Source organism: Curcuma longa, chromosome 5 (assembly GCF_044706935.1).
Source record: "Curcuma longa cultivar G26 ecotype Majalengka, Jawa Barat chromosome 5, ITB_CL_G26_1.1, whole genome shotgun sequence".
Classification (NCBI taxonomy): Eukaryota; Viridiplantae; Streptophyta; class Magnoliopsida; order Zingiberales; family Zingiberaceae; genus Curcuma; species Curcuma longa.
Genome location: NC_133865.1, coordinates 4,978,198 through 5,004,305, shown reverse-complemented (window position 1 = coordinate 5,004,305; position 26,108 = coordinate 4,978,198). Strand labels below are relative to the sequence as shown.

General features: G+C 37.9%; 3 protein-coding genes and 1 long non-coding RNA gene across 4 annotated transcripts; 2 read left to right on the top strand and 2 right to left on the bottom strand.

The window, feature by feature from the left end:
* Nucleotides 1–1,924: 1,924 nt before the first annotated feature.
* LOC141830003 (transcription factor bHLH93-like) lies at nucleotides 1,925–3,237 on the bottom strand. Its single transcript, XM_074717472.1, has 4 exons — nucleotides 2,779–3,237; nucleotides 2,546–2,686; nucleotides 2,306–2,473; nucleotides 1,925–2,218 (listed from the first exon to the last, which is right to left on the bottom strand). The coding sequence occupies exons 1-4, from the start codon at nucleotides 3,235–3,237 to the stop codon at nucleotides 2,132–2,134; spliced, it is 855 nt and encodes a 284-aa protein (XP_074573573.1). The 3' UTR covers nucleotides 1,925–2,131.
* Nucleotides 3,238–12,236: 8,999 nt separating this feature from the next.
* Nucleotides 12,237–13,873, top strand: LOC141830159 (uncharacterized). The gene is made up of 3 exons (XR_012601926.1): nucleotides 12,237–12,624; nucleotides 12,704–13,456; nucleotides 13,524–13,873. It is a non-coding gene; the product is annotated as an uncharacterized LOC141830159 (long non-coding RNA).
* A 5,770-nt stretch (nucleotides 13,874–19,643) lies between these two features.
* Nucleotides 19,644–21,047, top strand: LOC141828917 (peroxidase P7-like). The gene is made up of 3 exons (XM_074716307.1): nucleotides 19,644–19,867; nucleotides 20,159–20,350; nucleotides 20,433–21,047. Exons 1-3 carry the CDS (start codon nucleotides 19,646–19,648, stop codon nucleotides 20,982–20,984), a joined length of 966 nt encoding a protein of 321 aa, XP_074572408.1. The 5' UTR covers nucleotides 19,644–19,645; the 3' UTR covers nucleotides 20,985–21,047.
* A 2,411-nt stretch (nucleotides 21,048–23,458) lies between these two features.
* Nucleotides 23,459–25,551, bottom strand: LOC141829687 (E3 ubiquitin-protein ligase At3g02290-like). The gene is made up of 2 exons (XM_074717211.1): nucleotides 24,751–25,551; nucleotides 23,459–24,026 (listed from the first exon to the last, which is right to left on the bottom strand). The coding sequence occupies exons 1-2, from the start codon at nucleotides 24,868–24,870 to the stop codon at nucleotides 23,628–23,630; spliced, it is 519 nt and encodes a 172-aa protein (XP_074573312.1). The 5' UTR covers nucleotides 24,871–25,551; the 3' UTR covers nucleotides 23,459–23,627.
* Nucleotides 25,552–26,108: the final 557 nt, after the last annotated feature.

The window sequence follows — 26,108 nt, the reverse complement described above, 5'->3', positions numbered from 1 at the left end:
TAATAATATTTAAAATATTGAGCGAATTTAGCACATGTGATACTGATTTAATCTAGCGTGGAGACACAATCTACAGCAAAGCATGTCTCACCATATTTGACATCTTTTTTTTTTTGTATTATATGTAAATTTTAATAGATTATAATTTCTTTTACTCGATATTAAAATAAAACGCAATCAATTTTTAATTGAAGCTCTTTAAAAAATAATAGATTATAACTTTTAACTTAAATATTAAAACAAGATGTGATCGATTTCCACTCTTAACTCATACTAATTCACTCGTGGACTCATTACACATGATTTAATAATGTCTTTTCAGAGATTTGAATATATTTTTTTATTATTTATAATAATTTTTAATTTTAAAGATATTTTTAATTTTTTAAATTAAAATTTAATTTAAAATCTATTTATATACATGTTTAATTATTTTTAATAATTTTTAATTATTGAATTTTTTTTTTTAAAAAACAAATTTTAGAGACGGTGTGGTCATAATTTATCTTCGTTTTTGAAATTTTTCATATTTATTTTTTTAAATTTTTTTATAATCTTTCATTTCTCAAATAATCTTGTTCGATCTCAGGCAACTAGAGCTGTTAAATGGATCAATCCATGAGAAGGCGGATCAAACCCATGATGGGCTCATCATATGGCAGGGCGGGAGTGGGCCAACCCACCAACTTGGCGAGTTAGGAAATCTCTAACCCAATCCAATTTAAAACATACCACGGATTAGGCGAACCAACTAATCCATGAGTCTGTTAAAAAATATAAAAAATATTAAAAAATTAAAAATTTTAAATTTGAATTATAAAATTATAATTTTTAAATTTAAATTATAATTTAAATGAATCAAACTAATTAATTCAAACTAATAAATCCGCTACGGGCCAACCCACACAGATTGTGAACCTAAACGAATAAATTCATCTGAACTCATCTTAAAATAAATTGATAAAATTTTAATCTAATCCGCCTAAATTACTTGATAGGATAAATTAATCGAATAAATCTAACTTAAATTGACGACTATACAGACAACTTCCGTGTCATTATGCTTGATAAAAAAAAAATTGTTCTTTCGAAGTTTATATTTGAGTTGCATTTTCTGTAAACCATTTTTCTTACTAAATCCAATATAAATAATATGCAAAACTGAAGAAAAAAAAAATCTTAATCGCGTACATTAAACATGCCTTTCACTTTCAGTCAGTAAAAATCCACTGTCCATCGGCCATTGCACCTGCATCTTCAAAAAGCTGGCTTGGTGTCAGGCGCTCAGTCGTCTAAAGCGTACGGCGCTCACAAGGCGAACATTGATAGGCCTGTCAGCGACTGCTCCATCCCTTGCCGACGGGTACGCCACCTTAACCGACGGGTTATCACAGTGATCCTCGACAAATTTATACCTCTGCACATGTTCTCAAATGGATAACCAGTGTTTATCATGCAACCAACAGTAGCAGAAAGTTGTGGACCTGAGAGGAGGCTAGGACCCCTCTGTGAACGCTACGATTTTACGTGTTGATTAGCGTCCTGAAAGATCTAGATCTTTGAACCAGAGAAGAGTAGTTCTGATGCAATGCGAAGAAAAATGAGGGCTGGAGAGCAACACGACAATGGCATTATCCATATTGAGATCTGAGCCTAACAAAGGGGCAGGAGAAGCCATATTCAGACCTACACGATGTTCTTCCCCAAAGTCTTCCCACAATCATTAAGTTCTGTCTCAAATTTACCAGCTAACCATTTCACAGCACACTGTCAGAGAGTATTGCAGAAATAAATCAAGCCTGGATATTTATCTAAGTAAAAGTACTATCAAGAGCTGGGTGGCACCATGTGATGTGGAAGGAACAGGTTATATCACAATTTTGTCTTGTTCATAGCAAAAAGAAAGATGCATGGAGCCGAAAGAGAAAAAGAAAATTTCTCGAGATTAAAAATTCAATAAAATTTCCATGATCGCTAAGGACTCTGCATTAGATTAATTAACCCTCGTTAACACATTGAAGCAGATGAACTTCTGTAAATTCGAGCAACAGGGCAAACGTTTCTTTGGTTCATCTGTAAACTCATGAACTGCCAAAGTCTAGTTATTTAGTTCCTTATATCAGGTCTACTCTTACAGGCATCTTCCTCCGTAACCTGCATTTTTTAGCAGTGCCTTCTTGATGTCTTCAGAGCTATTAACTGTCCTCTGATCCGTCTCCTACAAGCTCGACCCGATCACCTCGTGAAATCAAGGCAATAGGATAAAAGTTTAGCTTAATGTGTCGACTACATAATGCAAATGTACCTCGGAGCAAGATGCCTGCATTCCGAAGTCGTTGAAGCAGCTCAGCACACATTGTTGGATCTCCAGTCCAAGCACTTCCAGGGTGCTCAGCGTCGACAGCAGGAGGCCTGGCTTGGCGGCGCAGCAGATTCCAATTCGTGTATCGTCGGCCCTTCTTTCCACCTCGAACTAGAAGATTATTAGTTCGTAGGATCCATCGACATCAAAGCCAAAAGGATGCAGTTTTAGATAGAGACTCACCGAAACCTCTTTCGAGTTTAAGATGCTCAGTAGATTGGCTGGCTCCGGAGTGAGATCGATCTCTTCTTGCAAGCGCTTGAGCTTATCGAGCAGCTCCTTCACGTAATCGATGGTGTCCCCGAGAATGGACGTCCTGTCCATCTGGTGAATACAGTACATTTGTTTCTCATGGGCATTTAATCGAACATTTGAGGGGCGTCTGGGTAAAATTAAACTAAGAAAAAGCACTCCACCTTGCTAATCTTAGGGACGATGGATCTGAGCATCGAGAGCCGGTCATTGAGCCTCTTCCTCCTCCGCCGCTCCGCCATTAAATTCTTCGACGGCACACCTTCGAGTTTCTTCTTCCTCGCCTTCCTCAGCCCGAACTCCGACGGCGGCACCTCCAACTTGCACGCGCTCTTGCCGAGCTCGGTGGCGTCGAGCGCCGACCGGACGGACGAGGAGTGCTGGACCTCCGGTGCGCCAGAATACGCAGCGTCGGTCGGGCAGTGGACGCCGCTGAAGTAGCCATACTGGCAGTCGGCGTCCACCGACACACCGGCACAGGGCGGGAGGAGCGCGGCGGCGCTCTGAGGGAAACAGTCGAAGGCGGCGGTGTCTGCTTGAGCAGGCGCGAAGAAGGGGCCTTCCCATGCATCGCTACGGAAGGAGAGCAGCTCGTCCAAGAAGCTCTGCTCGTCAAGCTCCATGGCTTTCTCACTCACTAGTCACATCCCCACTGCTGCAGCTGTTGATTATATAAACAGAGAAGGACCAGGATCAGGACGAAGGTGGGAGGACAATTATTCCTCGCAATAAATGCTCATCTCGCATTATCCAATAAGCTACGTAGCGTAGGCACTGCGATGCATTGAAAGCTCAGATTTGAAGGTATCTGCTTCCTCTCTCTCTGGTCTGGATGAGCCTCTTCCATGCAAAGTTGCAGTCTGATTACAATCGATCCATGTAATTATGAGTGTTCCAAGGAAGACGACGAAGTGACAGTACGTACCACCAGCCATTCTAATAGTGAAGAATTTTATTATTGATAATATTATATCATTAATAATAAAATTTAAATCTACATAATATCATCTAATATAAAAATAATCAAAAAAAGATAATTAATTATAAAATATTTTTTAATTTCATCGAAAATTTAATTTTTATCATTAACATCTGTCCTATGATAATCAATTTAATCTTATTTGTATAAAATTATATTTTTTATAAAAAAAATAAAATCTATTATTTTGTGAGCTAGAGAGTAAATTTAACCATCAATTAGCGTTGAAGAGTCTTAATTGAGTGAAAAAATTACAATGTTGTCTGAAATGATAAATTCGAATTCTTTTAACAACATATATTTGTCCTGATTTCATTGTACGATTTAAATCTTTATCATGATCTTATTAAGTGTATTCTGTTATAATCAACAGTTATGTTTTGAAGATCAAAATATGTCTTTTAGTACATATAAAATTATGTACAATTTATATTGTCCCTAAAAAATTGTCACTTAATTAATCATTTGAGAATCATTTGAAAAAAATTTTTTCAATATCTAATCAAAATTAACTTTAACAATTTAATGATCAATAAACCACCTAAACCAATTTCTTTAATCAAGCATATTATTTAATCAAACATATTATTTAGACGCCACTAAAGAACCCTGCCATATATTCCTCCTCGAGATAAGGAATTTTGTTTTTTAATATTAGAAATATAATTAAGATGTATGATTAAGACATTCCCTAGCTGCCTTTCATCAATGTCTATAACCCTAGCTCCTTGTCCTTCCCGACAACCTCATCCTCGACGTCCTCACCTTCGTCTTCATGCACGACCTCATAGTCCACCTAAGAGTCCCACTTCTTCTCAAATAATTAAAACTTTAACTTGATATATCGGCTATCGAATATAATTTTATTTTCGCCGTATATTCTAGCTAACAAACAAACTTGTCGGCTTAATGGATGGTGCCAAGGGTGTCCCTATTTTTTTACAAGATATTTGAATCTTACGAACCAATTATCAATTAATCTTTGGATGTATATTCCAATTTTATTTTACACATTCAGAAAACGAAATGATTTCTCATTTTTTCTACACATTGAGTAAATAAATCAGAAAACGAAATGATTTCTCATGTTACTAATTAATTGTTACTATAATTAATTGTTCAAATATCATCTAAATGTGTTGTGTAAATTTTAAATTTTAATTATTTGAGAAAAATATTCTATCATTTATCATCGTGTTGTATCATGTTAAGGATGTCATTCATGACTCTATAGAACAATAAGAGCAATTAGAGTTATGGAAAATCTTGATGGGTAAAGAAATTATTTGTTAGTATCGAACTCCATCTCAATCTCATACTCAGACCTTGATTCCCTGCATTTTTAAGATATAGATCTATGCCCCGGATATATAGTGATTACAAATAAAGATATAGATCTATGCCCCATACGAATTAGATCACGGACATATAGTGATTACAAATATTTCCGAACACATGACGATCTAAGAATAGAGGAACGATTATGAGATTGTCAAACTTGATCTCCTAAATATCTTCTTATTGGTATGTGACGTCGAAGAAAGATAGAAAGACGGAACAACAACGATTGTCGGATCTGATCTTCTCATAAGTTTCTATAATGATGTTGTTTCGGTTGACTAAGAGATTCTCTTCTAACAACTATATAAACTCTAGAAAAGGTACGTGCAAAAAGGAATATTTTTTGTGATTTCATTTTTTTTCCTCTCAAATGTTATCTTAATTTGAACATTAAAATAGTATATCAAAACTCTATGACATCAATCTAATCTTCCATTGATCTTTTTCATCGTCTTCATATATAGACTACCTCAGTAGAATGCACATGTCGGATAGTTTTGTTTCGTTAATTGATAATTTAATCATTCACGATATTTAATCGGAATAAAAAGTATCAATGATATTAAAGACTCAAAAGATATAAAGTTCAAGAAAATACTAGAGTGAAATATAAGTAAAATTTTAGACTTCATTCACACCAATAAGTCTTTCCTAAGAAATCTGGTTGATAATATTTCTTAAGCATCCTTCTCATCCTAATTTGTTTCGTTTCTCCTGAGTCACGGAGGAAGACAAAGCTAAGACATGCGATTGCAAGACGATGACCAAGCTGGAAAACTTGAGAAGGGAAGGAGGCCGGCCGGTGACCCTGCAGGCTAATTCTCTCCCCCTAAATAACTTCGCTTCCTGTGTCCATTCCGCGTAGTAAAAGTGTCCGCCACCACGCACACACACACGACACACCCCTACGCTTCGATTTTTCTCGATCGGTTTCACGTAGAATGCGTATCTAGCTAAACGCCGGCTGTCCTTCTCGATCGGCGCCTAGTTTCAAACCTAGTAAAGTAAAGAGAGCTATTAGCTATAGAAGCGATCGAACGAAGGGAAGCCGCCGAGTGGGAAGAGCAAAAGACAAGCACAAAAAGCCGATCCCCCGTCAGGCACTGCATGAGGACGTCCCTCCCACACTCGCTACAATGTGAACATGTGTATGTCTTGATGGATGGCCTTAATTTGGGGCTTTGCGCCATTGTCGCTCCTCCAGGAAAACTGGTAAAGTAACGGCAAAAGTTTCACCAGCTAATTAAGTGTGGTATACGAAAAGGATTAGGATTAGCATTGTGTAAAAAAAAAATACTAACAATTATGATAGCTAGCTTGTTATAAAATCAATATCAACGAGTTAATCATGATGAAAGAATCCATAGGCTACTTGGCCAACATTGGGCACTAGAAGAAGGAACATGATGGTGGCATTGTAGCTGAGATGATGATGCAGATGAAAACAAAATTATTAGGTAAAATATCAAAATAATTTTTTATGAGTACGTACGTGTTTTCACATTGTTACGTGCTCAGTTTATTTGGGAGCACAAAAGCATTCATTGTTTACGTGGTAAAATAAAAGTTAATAATCAATTTAGCCGGGCAAATCTATGGATCAACGGTCAAATGCCACCGATGTAATTACGATTTCACTCACTTGACCACTCGGTTACTTGACACTCGACTGTCTCGACACTCGACTGTCCCGGCCACTTGACATTCGGCTGTCTCAACTACTAGGATACAGACTCAGTTACCCTACTTACTCACCCATATGCTCAGTCCAATCCTAGGCTGCCCTATGTTGTTATCGGCTCTAATCTACTCAGCTGCTCAGTCTCTTTCTCGATCTCAATTGACTCCGCCTCAGCAAACCCAATCGCTCTATGCCACTCCAACGTGGTCCTTCTCTGGTACCTCCCTACCAAAAGGCAACCTGACCACACCTAGTAGCAAAACGCTCAAGCGTGCGAGCTCTGTCACAAGATCAGGACAGTTACTAGATTGTCAGACCTTTATCCCTATGAGTTTTCATTCTCGACTAAAGGACAAGAATAATACGCATGCTCGAGTCATAAGACAGTTATTAAGTTTGCAGACATTGTCCCCTAAATGCAGTGGCGGATCCAGACTAATTTTTCAACAGGGGCTCAATTTTTTCAACCAGGCCGGCTGCAGAATTTTTCGAGCTTCCGATCCTTACGGATGCTCGAAAAATTTGAAATTTCCCATTTAATTATTTCAGTTAAATAAATTCCAATTAATTAATTAATTAAAAAATAATAATTACGCACGTAACGTAAAGAACAAAAAAGAAGAGAAAAAAGAAGTGGAAGATGCGTGCGAAGCCTGCATGCAGGTCACGTGTTTCCCGGGCGAGATCACGTGCCGGAGGGAGGTGGTCTTTGTCACGACGCCTTCATTAATTAACGACGTGTTTCATGGCATTTGTTTCTTCTTTTTTTTTTTCCCTTTTAATATTTTGTTATTAAAAAAATATTTTTTTTGATGAGTTAATTAAAATAAAAGTAATTGATGACTAAAAGGTGAAACTGATGGGATTTGTTAAATGGATGAGAAGTGTCGTTTATTGTCTTCTAGCCGAGTTTATATTACAACACCATGCTTATAACTTTCTTTATTGTCTATAGAAATTTTAGATAAATGCCTAAGAGAATTATTTTACATAACGTTTGATTTAACCTAATCTCCTCATTATATATATTTTAATAATAATATATAATTTATTATATTAGGCTCAAGCCATATATTCAAATAGTAATTTCTAGATCTGTCCTTGATATCGACTATATATATATTAGTGTAATCCTAACTTCTTTATTTAAGGTATTAGTTTAACGATCTTTTCTGTTGATTTATCTATCGAATAAATCTTAACTTAATTAGGCTTTGGGTGGCAAAGCTTCACCTTTGCTTCTTGTTACCAACTTAAAGGAAACAAACCGTTAGGTAAATATATGTCGGGATGTGTTTGTTTTAGTGATATTGAATTATTTTTATTTATTTAGTTATTTAGAATTGGTAGATAGATAGGCTTGTTTAATGCATGAGTTTAAAAGGCCGATTTCATGTTCAAACTTAGATATCTTATTATTAATTATATTGTAAACTTAAATGTCGATCAACTAACTCAATTATCTAAAATTAAATCCTTTAACGAATTGTCATATAAAAGCTGTTAGTTTTGCAATAATAGCAATTTTAGTCTTTATGAATTTCTATAAAATAAGTCATCCTAATTGTAAAAAGAAAAGAGAAGAAAATATATATTGTGATAATTTCGGTAAAATTGTTACCTTTTGATTATTCTTATTGGTTATTTCTCAAATATTTAATATCATTTCTTTTATAAAGGATAATTTGGTGAATTGAAACTCTTATTAATACGGATCTCAATAAAAGATTTATTATACATAATTTTATTTTATATGATAAAAGACTATTTTTACGACTCAAATTCTCATAAGATCACACGATAATAATTTTATCCCTGAGCTAAGACTCCACTTTTAGTATCACCTCTTCCATCTAAAAAGAATTTATTTCATATTACTAGAGCCGTCAATTTAAATTAAACTCATCGGATTAACCTATCCCGCTAGCTAAACAATTTAAGAAAATTTAGTTAAAATTTTATCAATTCATTTTAAAACGTATTTAAATGAGCCAACTCTACAAGTTGCGACTCTAGGCGGGTCAACCCAAGGGAGGGCTCAAGTTGAACCGTGAGTTGAGTTAATATTTTATCAATCGTCTAAATGAGCCAAATTGCACAAGTTGCAACTCTAGGGAGACCAATCCCGGGAGAGCTTGGGTTGGCCGTGGATTAATTAGTTGAAATTTTATCAACTTATTTTAAAATGAGTCTAAATAAGCCGACCCACACAGGTTGTGATTCCATGAGGGCCAGCCGAGGGAGGGTTTAAGTTGACCCATGAGTTGAGTTGAAATTTTATCAACTCATTTAAAAACGAGCCTAAATGAACCAACCTACACAAGTTGTGGCTCCAAGCAAGCTAGCCTGATGATGGGCTCAAGTTGATCCATGGATTGAGAATTTTTTTTCAAAACTCAAAATTAAAATGGAAAAGTCAATTAGCTTGTAGGCTAGCCTGACTAATCTGTAATTTAAAATTTTTAATATATTTTTTAATTTTTTTGGTTGACTTTTTGTGTTGGATTGTAAGGGTGCAAACATAGTCTCACATCTAAAATACATGAAAAAGATCATGGATTTAAAAGGATGAAAAAATATCTCCATTGGCATGAGGCCTTTTGGGGAGAGTCCAAGAACAAATCTATGAGAGCTTAGGTCCAAAGTGGACAATATTATGTCATTGTGAATATATTTTGATTCCATCGGTTCTAACAAGTGGTATCAGAGCGAGACCGCTAGCTCTTCACCGGACTAACCGCCGGAAGAGCCATTATCCAGATCTAACTATGTAGGTTAAACCTTAAACAAAGGAAGTGGGTGTTCCTATGTTTGAATAAAGAGAACCAGACACCAGGCAAAAAGTCCTAGTTGCGACTAGGTAGGAGGTCGTAGGTCGGGTGAATCGAGGGGCAGAAAGTCCTGGTGGGTCAAGGATTCGGACATCAAACAGAGGCTTTCCGTTTGAGGAGGGCCTGTGATCCTTTGTTTGAGGGGAGGATTGTTGGGTTGCAATGGTGCAAACATAGGATGAAAGATATCTCTATTGGCATGAGGCCTTTTGGGGAGAGCCCAAGAACAAATCCATGAGGGCTTAGGCCCAAAGTGGACAATATTATGTCATTGTGAAGATATTTTGATTTTATCGGTTCTAACATTTAGAACCATCCGCCAACCTACAACTTAACCTGAGTTAGACTGAATTGAGGATTTTTCAGTCTGCCAAAATAGTGGTCGGTCCGACCATCCCTACCAGATGATGAATTTTTGATGGGCCATCCACCTTGCCATGAACTGATTCATCTGACAACTCTATAAGCTGCGTTATAAAAGCGTAGGTCCGCTAGATTATAATAATTTTATCCAAATTACTCCCTATTATGTAATTTTGATAAAATTATTTTACATTATAATAGTTTTAATCAAAACTACCATAATATTATTACACTATTCGAGTAAAAGGAGGTAGTTTTACAAGTTAGAAATAAGTTCTATAAGTTATTATAATGTTATGTTACTAATACAACAAATTGAATGACGTGGCTCTTCCTTTGGTCAACGCTCCAAGCTCATATTACACAATAAATAAATAAATAAATAAATAAATAAATTTATATTTTTTATTTGAGAGGAAGAGATAATCTTTGTTGACTTTCTCCGGATTTTGAGCGTAATAGATTTGTTCATATTTCCACAAAAAAGATTTATTTCCATATAATACAATACTGTTTTCCTCGTGAAAATGAAAGTTTTCATTTTGGCATCTCAATTTATTATTTTTTAACAAACCCCCATTACGAGGAGCATTTTTAAAAGGTAAACTTCCGATGGCAAAATGGAAAATTTCCATATCACATTAGTTAAATCAATTCATAATTCAGGATCATGCATGGGCAGTTACAAACGGCCCATTTAAAAATTGAGGTCGACCGGATTCGAACCGGAGATCTTAGTGTGTTAGACACCAAATAATAAAAATATTCTAAAAAACTTTAAAATAAAAATGTTTAAATATATACATATTTTTTAAAAAATAATATTTATTTGTTTCAAAAAGTTATTCCTTTAAATATGTGTATTTTGTATTGACTTTTGAATTGCATCAAGTATCAAAAATATTTAAATAATATTTTCATATTAAATTTTTTGAGTGAAACAAATAAAATCTTATATCACTATCAATATCAATATATAATTTTAAAATTTATATTAAAAAGAAAATTAGCATACATGACCTAATAATAATAATCAAATTTTAATCCTAATAAAAAAATCCTTCTCTACCATTAGATTTAATTTTTCTATTATATTTAAATAAATGTTATTCTTTTTTTTATAATTATTATTTAAATCTTTTTTATTAATATGCATGTTCATAATAATCTCGCATTGCCTAATTAACCACTTTGCAACACATCGTTAATGCTTCTCAATTTACTTAAGTGAATAATGAAATATTTTTATGGGACTGAATCGATCATTTTTAAAATTAATCAGTTCGAAGAGTTATATATCTGAATTACCATCAAAAATAAAATCTTTCTCTAGCTTCCAAAAGCATCAATTTGGATGAGTATCTTTTTGTTGTGAAACTTAATCAACTTTTTTTACCATTTGGTTCTTCTCCTTTTTCTCACCGAGAGCTTCTTTCCAAGTGAATCTGATGCCAAGTGCCACCATGGCCACACAGAACAGTAGAGATCACCAAAAACACAAAAATGGCAAGAACAAATCTCACACTATCGCAGATAAGATTCACAAGATAATGATCCAACTACAGAATCATTGCAGGTAACACTCCCTAGCTCTGAAAATGCCCTAATATAATCCTCCATGGCTGCAATGTTCCTTTATTCTCTCTCACTTCAGTCTAATTAATCCATAAGAGCATCTGCAATGCATGTTAATGGTTCGTTAATAACGAAGAGAGAGAGGATGAGTCAGCCGTGCTTGCCCATGTGGCAATGGCAGCCACACTGAACGCGTTCAAACTTGTTAACGCGTTAATGCTGCAGTGGGTGGATCAGCTCCTGCCTGGCCCACCTTTTTATTTTTTTTATTAATATTAATGGTGTTATAACGCAGGAGCATTACAGATGCTCTTAAGAGAAACTGGAGGATTAAAGCGCCAAAAAAGTGACTTTTTTTCGTTCCCCTTTCTATCTGTAAACAGAGCTCGAGCTCCATTAAAATGGCGTGAGGATTGTGGCAGTGAACTTCGTTGGAGCTGGGAGAGATCACATCAGTGGTGGAAGACATTGAGGCGGCGGATTTAAGAAATGCTCTATGAATCGCCGGAGTTCTGGTGGCGTTGTTTTCCATGGATTGCGATTGATTCGAGGAGGAGGAGGAGGAGGAGGAAGGGAAATGGAGATGGCGACACGATCTGCGAGTTCTCTCCGCCGCCCCTGGGAGGCGGCGCTCCTGCCGTCGTCCGCCATATATATATATATATATATAGAGGAGTGTTCTCCTGCGCACCGTTCGCTGCGCACCGTTTCCGCGACGCTGAACTGGCATCGCGCGGAGTCTGCCGACGTGGCTGGGAGCGGAGTCTGCCATCCGACGTGGCTGGAAGCGGAAAACAAAAACCCTAGATCTATCTCCGAGCCGCTGCGTTCGCCCCCTCGCCTCTACCCCGCCTCTCGCTCGCGCCGCTGCGTTCGGCCCGTCGCCTCTACCCCGTCTCTCTCGCTCGCGCCGCCGTTCGCCGTCGTGCTCTCACGCTCTGCTCGTCGTCGTGCTTCTGCGCGTCCGACGGTGACGCTCTGCTCGCCCATCGCGTCGCTCGCCGTCGTGCCTCCTTCGCGACGCCTCTGCAAGACTACGTCTGCGCCGCCGGCGCACTGCTCACCTCTTGTAAATCGTTTGGTTTTCAAGATTGGCATCCGGCAAGACCAGCATCCACGCGTCTTCCTCGCTCGAGCTCCATTCTTTCATTTTCCCTAACTAAAGCCCTCTTCTCGTGACATCCTTCGCAGGATTGGATTCATAGTGCCAGTTAGGGCTAAAAAGCGCCTCATTTCTTTGGTAACAGATAGATAGTTCACTCTGCCCTTTTCTATTATAGAAAAAAATCGATATTTGCAGCTACTAATCTTGCTTGCAGATTCTGTAAGAAATTTATAGAGGAAATTCAATGGAAGAAGGGTTTAATGGAACATCACCATATTGGATTCATAGTGGTTTATCTGTTAACTGGATCACCAAGAAGGGTTTAATGGATATTGTTTACTTTGATGAACATAAGGCTAAGTTGTTTCATGTCCAGATATATTTCATTTTTGATTTACTTTCTAACTATAGTTTGACTTGTTATTCCTTTGCTTTTGTACATAAGGCTAAGATGTTCTTGAAACTATTAGTTTGCTTTTGATGAACATAAGGCTAAGATGTTCTTGAAACTATTAGTTTGCAGCTGAAACTTAGTAGAACCAATTTATCTGTAAATCGATTTTCAATTGTGATGTTGGTTTATTTTCTAGTTCATCAAGAAATTGATGATTATGCTTCTACTTTACCAACCCTAGTAAAACATGGACAATTCAATGGCTCATTATAATTTTACTTGTAAGAAAATCCTACTTATGCTTCTACATTTTAGTTGGATAGATCTGAGCAGAACTGTAGATTTAGATGTGAATAAGTTTTCTGATCCAAATGCATCACAAGCTTAGCTCTGATTAGCAGATTTATAAAACACCACAGATGCGATTATTTTGACACCATGCTTTAGTCATTATATGAGTTAAGATCATGTTGCAATAATTTTTGTGAGATCCATCAATTGAGTCTATTATTTGTCATTTGTCAATTTTTATTGCAGGAAATTTGTTAATCAGTACTTGGACATTTCAAAATGGTATGTTATTTATTTTTAAGTTTTAATAATTTATTTATATAAGATTCTGATAGTTGTTTTAATGTAGGGAAAAACATATGTAGTCTTTGTTGGACGGGAACCAGGCATTTATGACACGTGGCTAGAAACATCCTCTCAAGTTATAGGCTTTCGAGGTGCTATATACCAATCTTACAAAAATAGAGAGGAGGCAGAAAGAGCTTATCAAATGCATTTGAATAAAAAAGCTACATCGAGTGGAAACTTCAAGTTCAAGGGCAACTTCAAGTTCAAGGCCAACTTCAAGAGCTTATCAAATTGCTAAGATGAAAGATGCATTAGAAGAAATTAAGCAACAATTAGATTCTCTAGAAATAAGTAGTGATAATTAGATATGTTATTCTAAGTTGTTATCAAAGTGTATTTCAGTTGTTGTAAGTGTGGTATCAATGTAACTTGTTATATTTAAGTTATTATAAATGGTGTATTGAAGTTGAAATCAGATTTGAGTTATTCTATTTGACAAATTTTGTTAGTTTTTCTCAATGTCCTTAAAGGATTTAAAGGATCAGTCGAGTCAAAACAATGTTGTTTGCTTCCCAAAATGAATCAGTCGACTGTTTTAAACAACCAGTCGAGTCAATGCATAATCAGTCGACTGTTTTTAAGGATCAATCAAGTCACCACAATTAATTGAATCAGTCGACTGTTTATTAATATCAATGGAGTCAAAATGTTTTTTTGTGCATGCATCTATCCAAATACAAGTTATGGATGAGAGTAATAAGCAGCCAAACATTCAGAACATTCAGAACAATATGAACTTAATACACAATACAGATATAACAATAATTTGATATAACTTCCAGAACAAAATACACACATGAGAACTATCACAATACACATTAGAACTATCAGATACAATATGAACTGAACCATTTGAGTCAAAACTTTCAGATACAATATGAACTGCAATATCTTAATTCATATACAATGATCTTCTTTAAAAAGTAGTGCATGCATCTGTTTCGCAAGACATGAACTGAATAATACACGTTGCCAAAAGTTTACACAATAACATGACATAAGGTATCAAGCACATTTTCAGAAAATGGGAAATCCTCTGAGCAGATATCTTCTCTAAGCACATTTTCAGTAACATCCTTTAAGCACGTCCCTTCTTGCTTTCTGGCCTGACAAATCAATAATCACACATGATAAATTAGTCAGAGATTTGCTTCTGAAAGTATAGCAACAAAAGGCAATAAGACGACAACCATCTTAAAACTGAATGAACATTGACCAAGAAAGATTATATATATTCATAATCATTCAAATCCTTTCAACATTGAATTTTAAAGCATGTTGTTAGAACATGCAACAATAAAGATAAATGTTAATTTTATTTTCTCAATCAATCTACCACTATAATTTTAAAAAGAATGAAATTTTTGCAATGAAAGTTGAGACATGAAATGGTAAACCATTTTTCAATACACACAAGTAATAGATAAAAGAGACCAAGTTGCTACATATTCCATCTTCAATGAAAACCTCAACAGAGAAAATCCATGTTCTTATTTTGGTAAGTCTAGCAAAGGATCAAGTAGTATTATATATCTTCAAATGGTTATCTTTTCCAATAGTTTTGTTTTACCTAGGTGTAAATATTATGTTCCTCTTGTGGTGACTTACTTGACATTTCATGTCACATGCTTTGACATACCAATTTGAGAGACGAGTATATTAAAATTGAGTTTATCAGGAATTAATTATACTCTCACATTGCTATATCTATGTTAAGGCTTTATCATGCTATCTCTATGTTAGGGCTTTATCATGAGAACATGTATAGTCATATAGTGATTATCTGAATAATGAAATATAATTTTGAATACATTTAAAGATAAAGAAATACATCAGAAAACCAATAGACATAGGCACAGTTTCAAAATTGGCGCATACAGTAAGTAAGCATTTCAGAACTAATAAAATTCGTTGACTTCTAAAAAATTCTCACCAATATCAACAATAATTAGCCGAATCAATTAACCTACCAATTAATGGTGTCATTATGATAGGAATAAGAGCAAATAAAGGTGGTATTATGCTGTGAAGAGAATGCACTTCGTAAACAAACCCTAACCTGAGGCAACGGTGGACAGAGCGACGGGCTATGGCGAGCAGAGTAGAGGCTGTTACTTGGGGTTTAGCTGAATCGTGCAATAGAGGAAGAAAAGCAGTCAGATACATTGTTAAATAAATTCACCCGCATTGTTAAATAAATTTTCGGTGCCTAAACCCTAACCTCGGCGAGGACCGAACCAGACGCGCAAAGACGAACAGAGCAGAGTAGAACAGAGCAGAGTACCGGACGTGCAATCCGGAACTGACCGCAGCTTCCTTCAAGACGGCGAGGACCGAACCAGACGCGCAAAGACGAAGTGCCGCAACTTCGTTCAAGACGACGAGAAGAATAGAGCCCTCTGAGCGCAGCAGCAACGACGACGAGGAGAGCAGAGGCCTCTGAGCACAGCAGCGACGACGCCGAGTAGATCGCGGAGGGCCGGACTCGTTCAAGACGGCGAGGAGAGCGCGAACGGCCGGACTCGTTCAAGACGGCGATGGCGGAGAGAGCGAGATGGCGGACAGAGCGAGTCGCGGCCAGAGAGAGACGAGATGAGAGCAGGCAGCGGGACTTTGAGGTTAGAGCGGGACAAGCTCGGCGCGAAGAAATTTCGGACGAAACTTTTTAGGGTTCTCGCTTCGCCACGCTGGCAGCCACGCCGCGCGGAACCACGCGGATGCCACCTCGGAATCGCGCAAACGTCGCGCAGAAGAGGTGCGCGGGAGATCAGAATTGTATATATATATATATATATATATCAATAAATAAAAAGGCACCTTCCTTCCACAGGTCGTTGGAATGACACATAATCCCTGTGCTGTCAAACTTCTGTTATTAATTTTTTTTTATCCACAAGCACAAGCGAAGATACGGTAAAAAAAAAATCGGAAAAAGAAAAGTTCTCCCTCCTGTCTCCCCTCGCCCGGGACTACTACTGCAAACTCCATACCATGTGGTCACCAACCCTTACCTTCGTTACCATTTGTACTTTAGACTAAACATATGGAAGATTATGGCGGCAACAGCACCACTCGCTATCACCACCGCCACGGTGTAGAAGGCGGATGTGGACCAGGGTGCAGAAGACGGAGTGCCGGCCGAGGCAGATGCTGGCGTTTCCGGTCAAGGTGGCCAGAGACTCAAGCTGCTGGACCATCTCCCCGGCCCTGCAACGGAAGCCATCGAGGGAAGCATGAAGCAAGCGCGGCTCTGTTCCGGTACCGACGAAGGGGACTTTGCTGGCGGTAGGAATCAGTTTGGCACTTGAAGACGGAGAAGAAGCACGTGAGGCGCGCGTACATGGGGGCGTCCATCCATCCGGTCGGGTTTTGCGGCGGTAGAGCGGGGGTTGGAGCGGTGGAGGTGGACATTGTAGGCAGAGGACCGACAGCTTTTCCTCTCTCTTTCCAGTGGAGAATGGGATTTAGCTTTTGCTAGTTTGGCTTCTTTGTTTTTTCCCCACCTCTTCTTGCAGTCTCCTCTGTTTTTTTTCTCTCTCTCTCTCCATTTCCTGTGATCGTTTTGTATCCATCTTCAAATGCCTTCAACCACCATGTCCTAGTTGGGCCCGCATTCATCGTGATTTACTCCCCCTCATACCTGTGGAGCCGGGGTGGGGGGGCCGCTGGGTTGGCGGTTCCAACCTTTTGCTGCATTTGTATCCATCTGCAGCCCCCACGGGCGGAGTCAGCCGGTTATGACATGGATGCTTGCAGCATGAGGTGGACGGTTCGAAGGTCCATGGCAGCAAATGCGATAACATCAATATCTGTCCATGTTCAAATGCCTTCAACCACCATGTCCTAGCCGGACCCGCATTCATCGTGATTTACTCCCCCTTATATTTGTGGAGCCGGGGTGGGAGGGCCGCTGGATTGACGGTTCCAACCTTTTGCAGCATTTGTATCCATCTGCAAGTTCTCATCAGAAACACCAGTCGGTGATAAGATTCGATGGAATTGCTGTCAGTGATGACATTTCCTGCGTCAAAGATCGATTACAGCTTTCTGTAGTATAAAATTAGTTTACACGCCCAATACACTTCTCCAGTTAACTGTCCATGAGAGATCCATTATTAAAGATCAAAACAATTGTTTAATGATTGAATAGTATGTTACATTCACAAAATGGTATTTCAACTATTCACAACAAAGTCTTAGTGAAAATTATTGTAAAGGTCTAGGCCAAATCCGAAAAAGATGTCACAACAACTAAAGGAGTACTGTACTGGAAATTTTAAAGTGACACTCTATATATAATCTATATATGTTGTCGCACCAAAGCTAAACTAATTGGATCGATTTTAAGCTACCAATAATTGATGAACTGATTAATCGAACCTAAACTATATAAATGGATCCATTTGGACAATTCTCTTCCAACAAAGCCAACAACCAAGAGTGGCCCTTGTCTGAATCTATCATTATTGAACAACCACCTAATTAATTCATATTTATAAATAAAATCAGATTTTGACAACTGCACTGCACCTACTACATGGATTATGTGTCTACACCGTACACTAATGATTCCTTCTCCAATAGTGCTTCTTGTTTTAATGAATATGTATTCTTCTTACTATAAATTAAATTCCAATTCAACATTCGTTTGTATAATACTCGATTATGACATTAATGAGTGGGTGACGTACGAGGAGTGGTCATCATTTTGATTCGATTCGGATATCAGAATTGGACATGATCGATTGTTAATCAAATTTTTTTTTTCAAAAATATTTATTTGATATGAGATTTATCCGTATCGATCTATTTTTAAACTTACCCCACATCGTTTAATACTTCATTCGCAACTCTGAATTTATTTTTCACTATAAATAATTTTTTAATTTTAAAATTTTTGAATATTTTTTAATTTTCAAATTAGGGTTTGATTCATGATTTATTTATATGCATATTTAATCATTTTCGGCTCATTTTGATCCTTGAATAAAAATTTTCCTTTTCGATAAAAGTTTTAGAGACGGCGTTTTCATAACTTCTCTTCGTTTTTTTTTCAATTTTTCATACTTATTTTCTTTATAGGTGTGATTTGCATTTGGATGAAACTTGAAAGTCGAGCATTTGATTTCCAAACTCGATGTCTTTTTCCACTCGGACCTTGCGGCACTCAAGTGCACTCAAGCAGCTAGCAATGACTCATTCAGGTTCGATGGCTCGGGCACTTTGATAAGAGATGTCTCATTCTGAAAGTATAAGATTTGCTCTCCTGAGTATTTGGGTTAATTTCATCCTACGATATCCTACTCGAACTGAGCCAACTCAATAGTTGGGCAGTAGGGCCGATTCGATATTCACCCCGTGATTTTCCATTCAGACTGGAGAAACTCAATTGACCTCAACCTCCAACAACTCATACACATGGCCAATAGCTCGATAATGTCAGTCGACTATATAAGGACTGATAAAGGTAAGCTAAAATATGATGATTTTCTTTTCGCACGTGGAAATAATTCTTCTTCATTATGCTCTCTTTTATCTCTTCCGCATCTCTGTGAATTTCTTCCTTGCTGCAGTCTAGTTTTGACTTGAGTATTAAAATGACTACGCTAGTAGAACTGATCAATCCTAATATATATTTCCTCGTAGGCCACCAAGTTTGATCAACCAACAGTTCATCGTAACTTCGACTTAGGAAGCAGCGTTCCGGAGAGGAGGAATCCGATCGAATGAGTAAAAAGGAGACTATTAATTTCCATGATTGATTGAAATGCTTTGACAAGGAGATTAGGTCCAGTGTAGTTGTCAAATGATGTGTGATCATGTGGTCTGCTCGATCAATTATCAGCATCAGTCCAAGCTCATGGACGGGTCGAAGCCGACAACTACTTACAACTAGATTTACTGCAAAGATCCAAATTAAGATGAGTGTAAGTATTTATAGGGGCCAGAAAATGAAGCATGCAGGCATGCAGAAGGAACAAGACAAAGAATATAACGTACGTAAATGTTAATTTTCAGCCTGCAATGTATGAATAGTAGTACCTGCATCTACAGATGCAATGCTTCGTTTTTATATATATTTGCCTCTTGATTAGTGAAAGCTCCATCTGGAATGTATGAATCATGGCCTCGCGTTCCCAAACCTTCGCGTCTGCAGTGCTCTGCATGTTCGCTTGCAGTGGTGCAGTAGTGCTGGTTCTTGCGCAGTTGTCGCCTTCATTCTACGCGCAAAGCTGCCCCAAATTGGAGAGCATCGTCCGGACGGTCATGACGCAGGCGGTCGCACAGGATGCCACGGTCGGCGCTTCCATGCTTCGCCTCTTCTTCCATGACTGCTTCGTCAACGTGAGCTAGCTATCTAACATGCCTCCACATTCTATGTTTAATTTATTAAGGTTACATGCCTTCAATTTGAGTTCATGCTAATACCAACGAAGATCCTAATTGGTTTTAAAACTCAAGCAGGAATCACTCAATTTATCCTGATTGATTGAGCAAATTATTACTATTGCTTCGCGTCGGGAAGAATCGTACATCGTCTTTCCAGTCTGGAATTATGGGCACAACTGTAGTCGAACAGTAGTTAAAACTTAATTTCAAATTTAACCATGTTCTGATCTGTCACGCTCTTCTCAGGGATGCGACGCCTCTGTCCTCCTCGACGACACGCCGACCATGGTCGGAGAGAAGAACGCGCCCCCAAATCGCAACTCCCTGCGCGGCTTCGTACTCATCGACTCCATCAAGGCGCAAGTGGACTCACAGTGCGGAGCCGTCGTCTCATGCGCTGACATTCTCGCCATCGCCGCCCGTGATGGAGTCAATTTGGTACGTACCTGTTTCAGATTCCATTACATTGTGTCGTCTTTTAATGTAATCAATCAATTAATTCACCAATTAATTACACCAGCTGGGGGGACCGAGCTGGGTGGTGGCCCAGGGTCGGCGGGACGCGCGGACGGCTAGCCTGTTAGCCGCGGGGTCCAACCTCCCGCCTGCCACCGCCGGCATCAGCACCCTCGCGTCCATGTTCGCTTCCAAAGGGCTCAGCTTGCGTGATATGACGGCGCTCTCCGGCGCCCACACCGTCGGCAACGCCCGCTGCAGCAACTTCCGAGCGCGCATCTACAACGACAGCAACATCGACACCGGTTTTGCCTACTGGCGGCGGCAGGGGTGCCAGAGTGTGGGCGGCGATTACAATCTTGCGCCGCTGGATGCCACGAGCCCCACCATGTTCGATGGCGGCTACTTCCAGAACCTGATGGCTGGTAGGGGGCTTCTGCACTCCGATCAGGAACTCTTCAACAACGGCCCGACGGATTGGCTGGTGCGGATGTATGGCGACAATCCGGCGACTTTTGCCGCCGACTTCGCTGAGGCGATGGTGAAGATGGGGAACATTTCTCCGCTCACGGGGAGCATGGGAGAGATCAGGTTGAACTGCCGAAGGATCAACTGAAATACAATATATATAAACTTCATTGGAATTCTCTATACAATTATATGTAATCGACGATCGATATCTTGCTAATAGAATAAGTATTTGTTGGTGTACAATTTGAGATCATTGGCCAAACTTATGAGAAGCGATATTACGAGAAGCAAAGACCAAAGCATAGAGACGCATTGGAACATAACCTCGACTCTTCGAGCTAGAAGGAGAAACGGAAGGCACAAGAGAAACAACAAGAAGACCCAAGTGGATACTTGATGGACCCCCAGGATCAGGTGCCAAGGAGGAGCGAGAATATCTCTACAACGAGGATTGCTGTCATTATGATGGTTACGATCGCAATGAAAATTTACGTTTGTAATCAAACTCCTGGCGTAGAGGGTGTGTAACGACCCGGTCCCTCGGCCCCTTGGGCGGCCCAACTGGCGGCCTAACCGGCGGCCCCTTGGTGGTCCCTTGGGCGGCCCAATTGGCGGCCCAACTGGCGACCCCTATGTCGTCAATCGACGACCCGTGGCCGTGTCGTTACTCACTAGGACTTCCCACCCCTGATCAGTGAATTTTTGCCTTCCCCAGGATTCAAACTCTAGACTTCCAGCTTAATTACTAGAGTTTATGAATCCTGGTAGCCAAGTGAGCCTTCGACTTCCACCGTCCCCGGAAAATGTCAAGGTAAGGGGGTTTTCCATCCTTTGTTTCTAATGTCCTGGCAGCGATTGTAGCAGGGTGTTAGGGCAGAGGTGAAGCTCCATTGCCTGCGTCATCTCCGATCGTGTCAAGCTGTGAGTGACTGTTCCAGTGAGGTCCATTGTCCGGCGTGATCCAACCGGAGCTTCTGATGGTTCTGTGCCGATTTGGAAGAGGGAAGAAACCATAAACTCTCCATGATTCTACTGATCTGTCTTGTTCTTGTTCTCATTTTGCATTTCAATTACTGCATCAAACAAAAACCCCCCTTCACTGTAAATCCATTCCCTGTAAATATGTTGTAAAGTAGAATCCGAATGCCTAATTACTCACCTTAACGCCATTGTATATTACCTAACCTTAATTCCTAACCTGTGTTTTAACCTTAACCTTAATCTTAACATAACTTAGTTTAATTGACTTCTTCTTTAGTTCTATTAGTTACTAACTTAATCTGAATAACCCTATTTGATGTTGTTGTTTAGTTATGTTGATGAGGTTTGGTTGTGAGTAACAAATTCTGGTTATCAAATGAAATGTATCAATTATTGATTTAGGAAAAGGTGCATCAATTGTATCAACCGGTTGTTTAGGTAAGATGTGATGATAGCATGCTCTAATGTGTGGAGTTAATCTGTTCATTCTGTTTTGATGGTGAATTGGAACAATGTGTTATCCCAATACTTCGCTGTATCAAATGCTTTGGTTGCAATTGCATGAGTTGTTGTATCAAATGTTTTGAAATTGTGTTGTAGAATGTGATGATTGGAGGATTAGAACATGTGACTTGCAAGGTTAAGAAGGGATTATCTTCAACCAGTAAACTCAATTTTCTTATGCATTACCAAAACGTGAATGCCGACTTCCACATGACAGTGAATGAAGCCTACCGCAGAGAAGGAACCCTGGTTCAATTCTGTCCGTGCCAAATCTCACTTTGGCAGAATACAGCATTTTGCACTTCCAAAATCAGAACAGTAGCTACATGCTAATTCTCCCAGATCAATTGGGTATGCGTTGCATGGAAACAAATAGACAGACCAATTTCAGCCATATAACAAACTTTTATTAGTTCCATTCAACAAGTTTCTTTCTATTGAATTTTTTATTCCTTACTTTTTTTCCTTTAATATTAATAAAATTGCATTTCAAATATAATTTATTTTATTTTTATTTAGTTTCAATCCCTTAGAATTCTAATACTTGCATCCATAATTTAAGTTTGTAATTTATTCTAATTGCTCATCTTTGATAATATAAAGGCTGAAAACATTCTAGCATTGCATAGTTTTATTGCAAAATTTTGCTAACCTATGGTTCTTTACATGAATGTTGAACCTCGTTCCCATAAACTGTACTTCCAAATTAACAAATTAACTGAGATTATCATGCTTTCTGCTTATAAGCTGAAACCAGAAAGCTTTTATCTATGCATTCTGCTCCCTTATTGCAAAACTTACCACACAGTTGTTGATGTTTGCTTTGCTTCTGAGATAATGATTGCCTACTTGACCAGTTTCAATGTTCAGAGAAACTTTATTGGTTTTTACTTTTTCCATTTAAAGAAAAAAGAATTGTGAAATTTCCATTTGATGCCAGTTTTATTCTTTATGTGGTCAGGTTCCTATATCAAATATCAGAAACTTTTGTATAATTGCACACATTGACCATGGAAAGTCAACCTTGGCGGATAAACTATTGCAGTTGACTGGTACAGTACAAATGAGGGACATGAAAGAACAATTCTTAGATAATATGGATTTGGAAAGAGAAAGAGGAATTACTATCAAATTACAGGTACACTTTGTCTGATCATCTTGATTAGACATACAAAATGAACCAAAGAAAAAACAAAGAAAAACATAATGTTAATTCATTGCACTTTTTGTTCATGGTTGATATTTCAATCAAATCCTTGAATTGTTAAATTTCAAGTGTTTGATTTTGAAATGTTATGAAGAATTACTTTTGCATAACAAAACCCGTACCACATGCTTTTGCAGATTGGTTTTTCTCTGATTCACTCTGGGTATGTATACACTCTTCATCAGATTCTACAATATTTCTCTTTCTGATACTTGCCATGGTTTCAAAAGTGGAACTGCTACCATTTCTTCTAAGAATGTGTAAATTTTCTTGAATGTGGCTCATAGACTTCTCACGCCTAGAGACCAATCCCTCACGCTGCGAGCGAGAATATCTAGCATCTGTTTCATAAGGCGGTGGTCTGGGAACATGGTGGTGAGCCTCAGACAGTGAGTTGTCAGAAGCACTCCTCGATACTGATGTTGTTGATGAAGTTATTGTCTGAATTTGGGTAGGGGTTGTACGGCCATCAAGTCTTTGAAATGTTGCACCATACTACAAAAAGTATTTTCAAACTCCCATAAATACCAAATCAAACAGAAGAATTGGTTGAAGATATGAGACACGTTGACAATAAAAAGCCATCAAAAGAAACTAGATCTCTGTTACCTAGCAATTTCTTCCAGCTCATATAAATAATATCTCATCATCTAGCTCAAGAAAGAATCATGGAAGGTATAAGAATCAAGATTGGTAAAAGAATCCTTTCAATCAGAGAAAGTCTAACTCAATGAGAACTTCAGGGAATTCCCAATAGAAAGAAGCCTAAGGAAAGACCTTATCAGTGATAGAAGGACTAGATCTTTTGGATTTTCTTCCTTATTTATGGTGTATAGTTCGGTAGGCAAGTTCTTTGCATCTCAAAATTCAATAGTCTAATACATGTTCCTCTACAATGGCATTATAAGTTAGGAAGCAACTGCCCTCTTAAAATTAGTAACTTGAGAGTTCCAAGTGTTTCTTCTATCTCTTTTTCTGTGGTGACAGAATTTGCACTTCCCCCCTTTTCTTAATTTGCAATAGAGCTTTGCATCTTTTCTCCTCATTTTCTCAGGCACTTTGAAGAATGGAACAAAGATAGCTTCTCCTTGAAAGGAAGCATCCTATCTTAAGCGTGTATAGTATAAAATACTGTAGCAAATTAGCACATACTAGAGTATTCATTCAGAAAATTGTATTTATGTATAACAAACACAATATTTGAAATGCATAATATTACCCCATATAATAGCTGATGAAAGAAATATCTTAAGCATATGCAGTGCTGATATATGGGATTGCTTGAGTAGGCATATTCATCAAAATCCTCTGGACACGGACAGCAACAGAGTGCACCCATGAAAACAGTTCCTGGCAAACTTAGGGCAGATTACAAATATGAAGATTCAGGAATTCAAAGTTAGATTTAGTAAAAATGTAGAGCCATAACATCCTCTGGATAATGAACTTATCACTTAGGAATTTGCAAAACCAGCAAGAGGTATCTTAATCCTGTTGAATTTTACAAAGATTTTATGGGGAACAATCAATCAAACTACTTGCATCCTCCAATAGAGTGATGCAAAATGAGGTTTTAATGTTTTAATAACACCCATAAATTAATAACAATGTATATTTATCAGGCTATTTAAAAGAAACTGAATGATCTGATCTTCAAAGTGGAGTTCACTGTGCATATACTTGTAATTCATCAAAGTCCAGTTGGTCACATGTTAAGTACATGGAAAAAAAAAGAATTTACAAAGAAAAGTTTTTAAAAAAAAAGAAAGAAAGAAAGCAAACAGGCATTATGATACAAAAACACAGCCCATCCTACTAAAATAATTGCTTCAATACACAAAGAAGAAGCAAGAGGAAAATATAACTAACAAAGTCATAGTAAGAATTTTAATTGGATAGTCATTTTTCAGTGGAATCATGCACAAGGTTATTTATAAAATTAGTTCACAAAGAGCATTCATGAAGATATTCCCAAAAAGATCAAGTAGAAGAATGTTCAAAAAGGGAATAATAGCACATCCTATTGTCAAAACTATTTATATACAATAATATTTGTCTTTAACTTGTAGAATTAAAAGATAACATTGTTGAATTCAAAGGATCAAAATTTCAAACCACATGATCTAGTTAATCAAGAAATTAATTTCACATTTTTGTTTGAAGCCAAAAATTGTCCAAGTTGTAAAAAACATTTCCATAATATCATCTCTAGAAAATCAGCTCTTTAAGTATCAGAAAAATGCTAGAAATACAAGATTTTCCATCTCATACAATCTTAAGGCATATGAGAGAAGGAACAAACCAAATTTAAAGAACAATAAAGCTTTTAGTTGTAACATGAACACTGAAGCAAAGTTTTTTTTTCCTTGGTGAAACCTTATAAGAGTTACGGTTAGCTTCCAGCACTCCATTTCGTGACAAGTAAGAATGTAAAGCTAATCTTCCGACACTTGTAAGAGTACGACGACTTCACTGGAGAATTACGATCCTTCCAAGTTCCAATTAGTAATACAAATCGGATCGCCTAAAGATACTAACTTGAACAAGTATTTCAGCTTCTGATTCCTCACTGGAGAA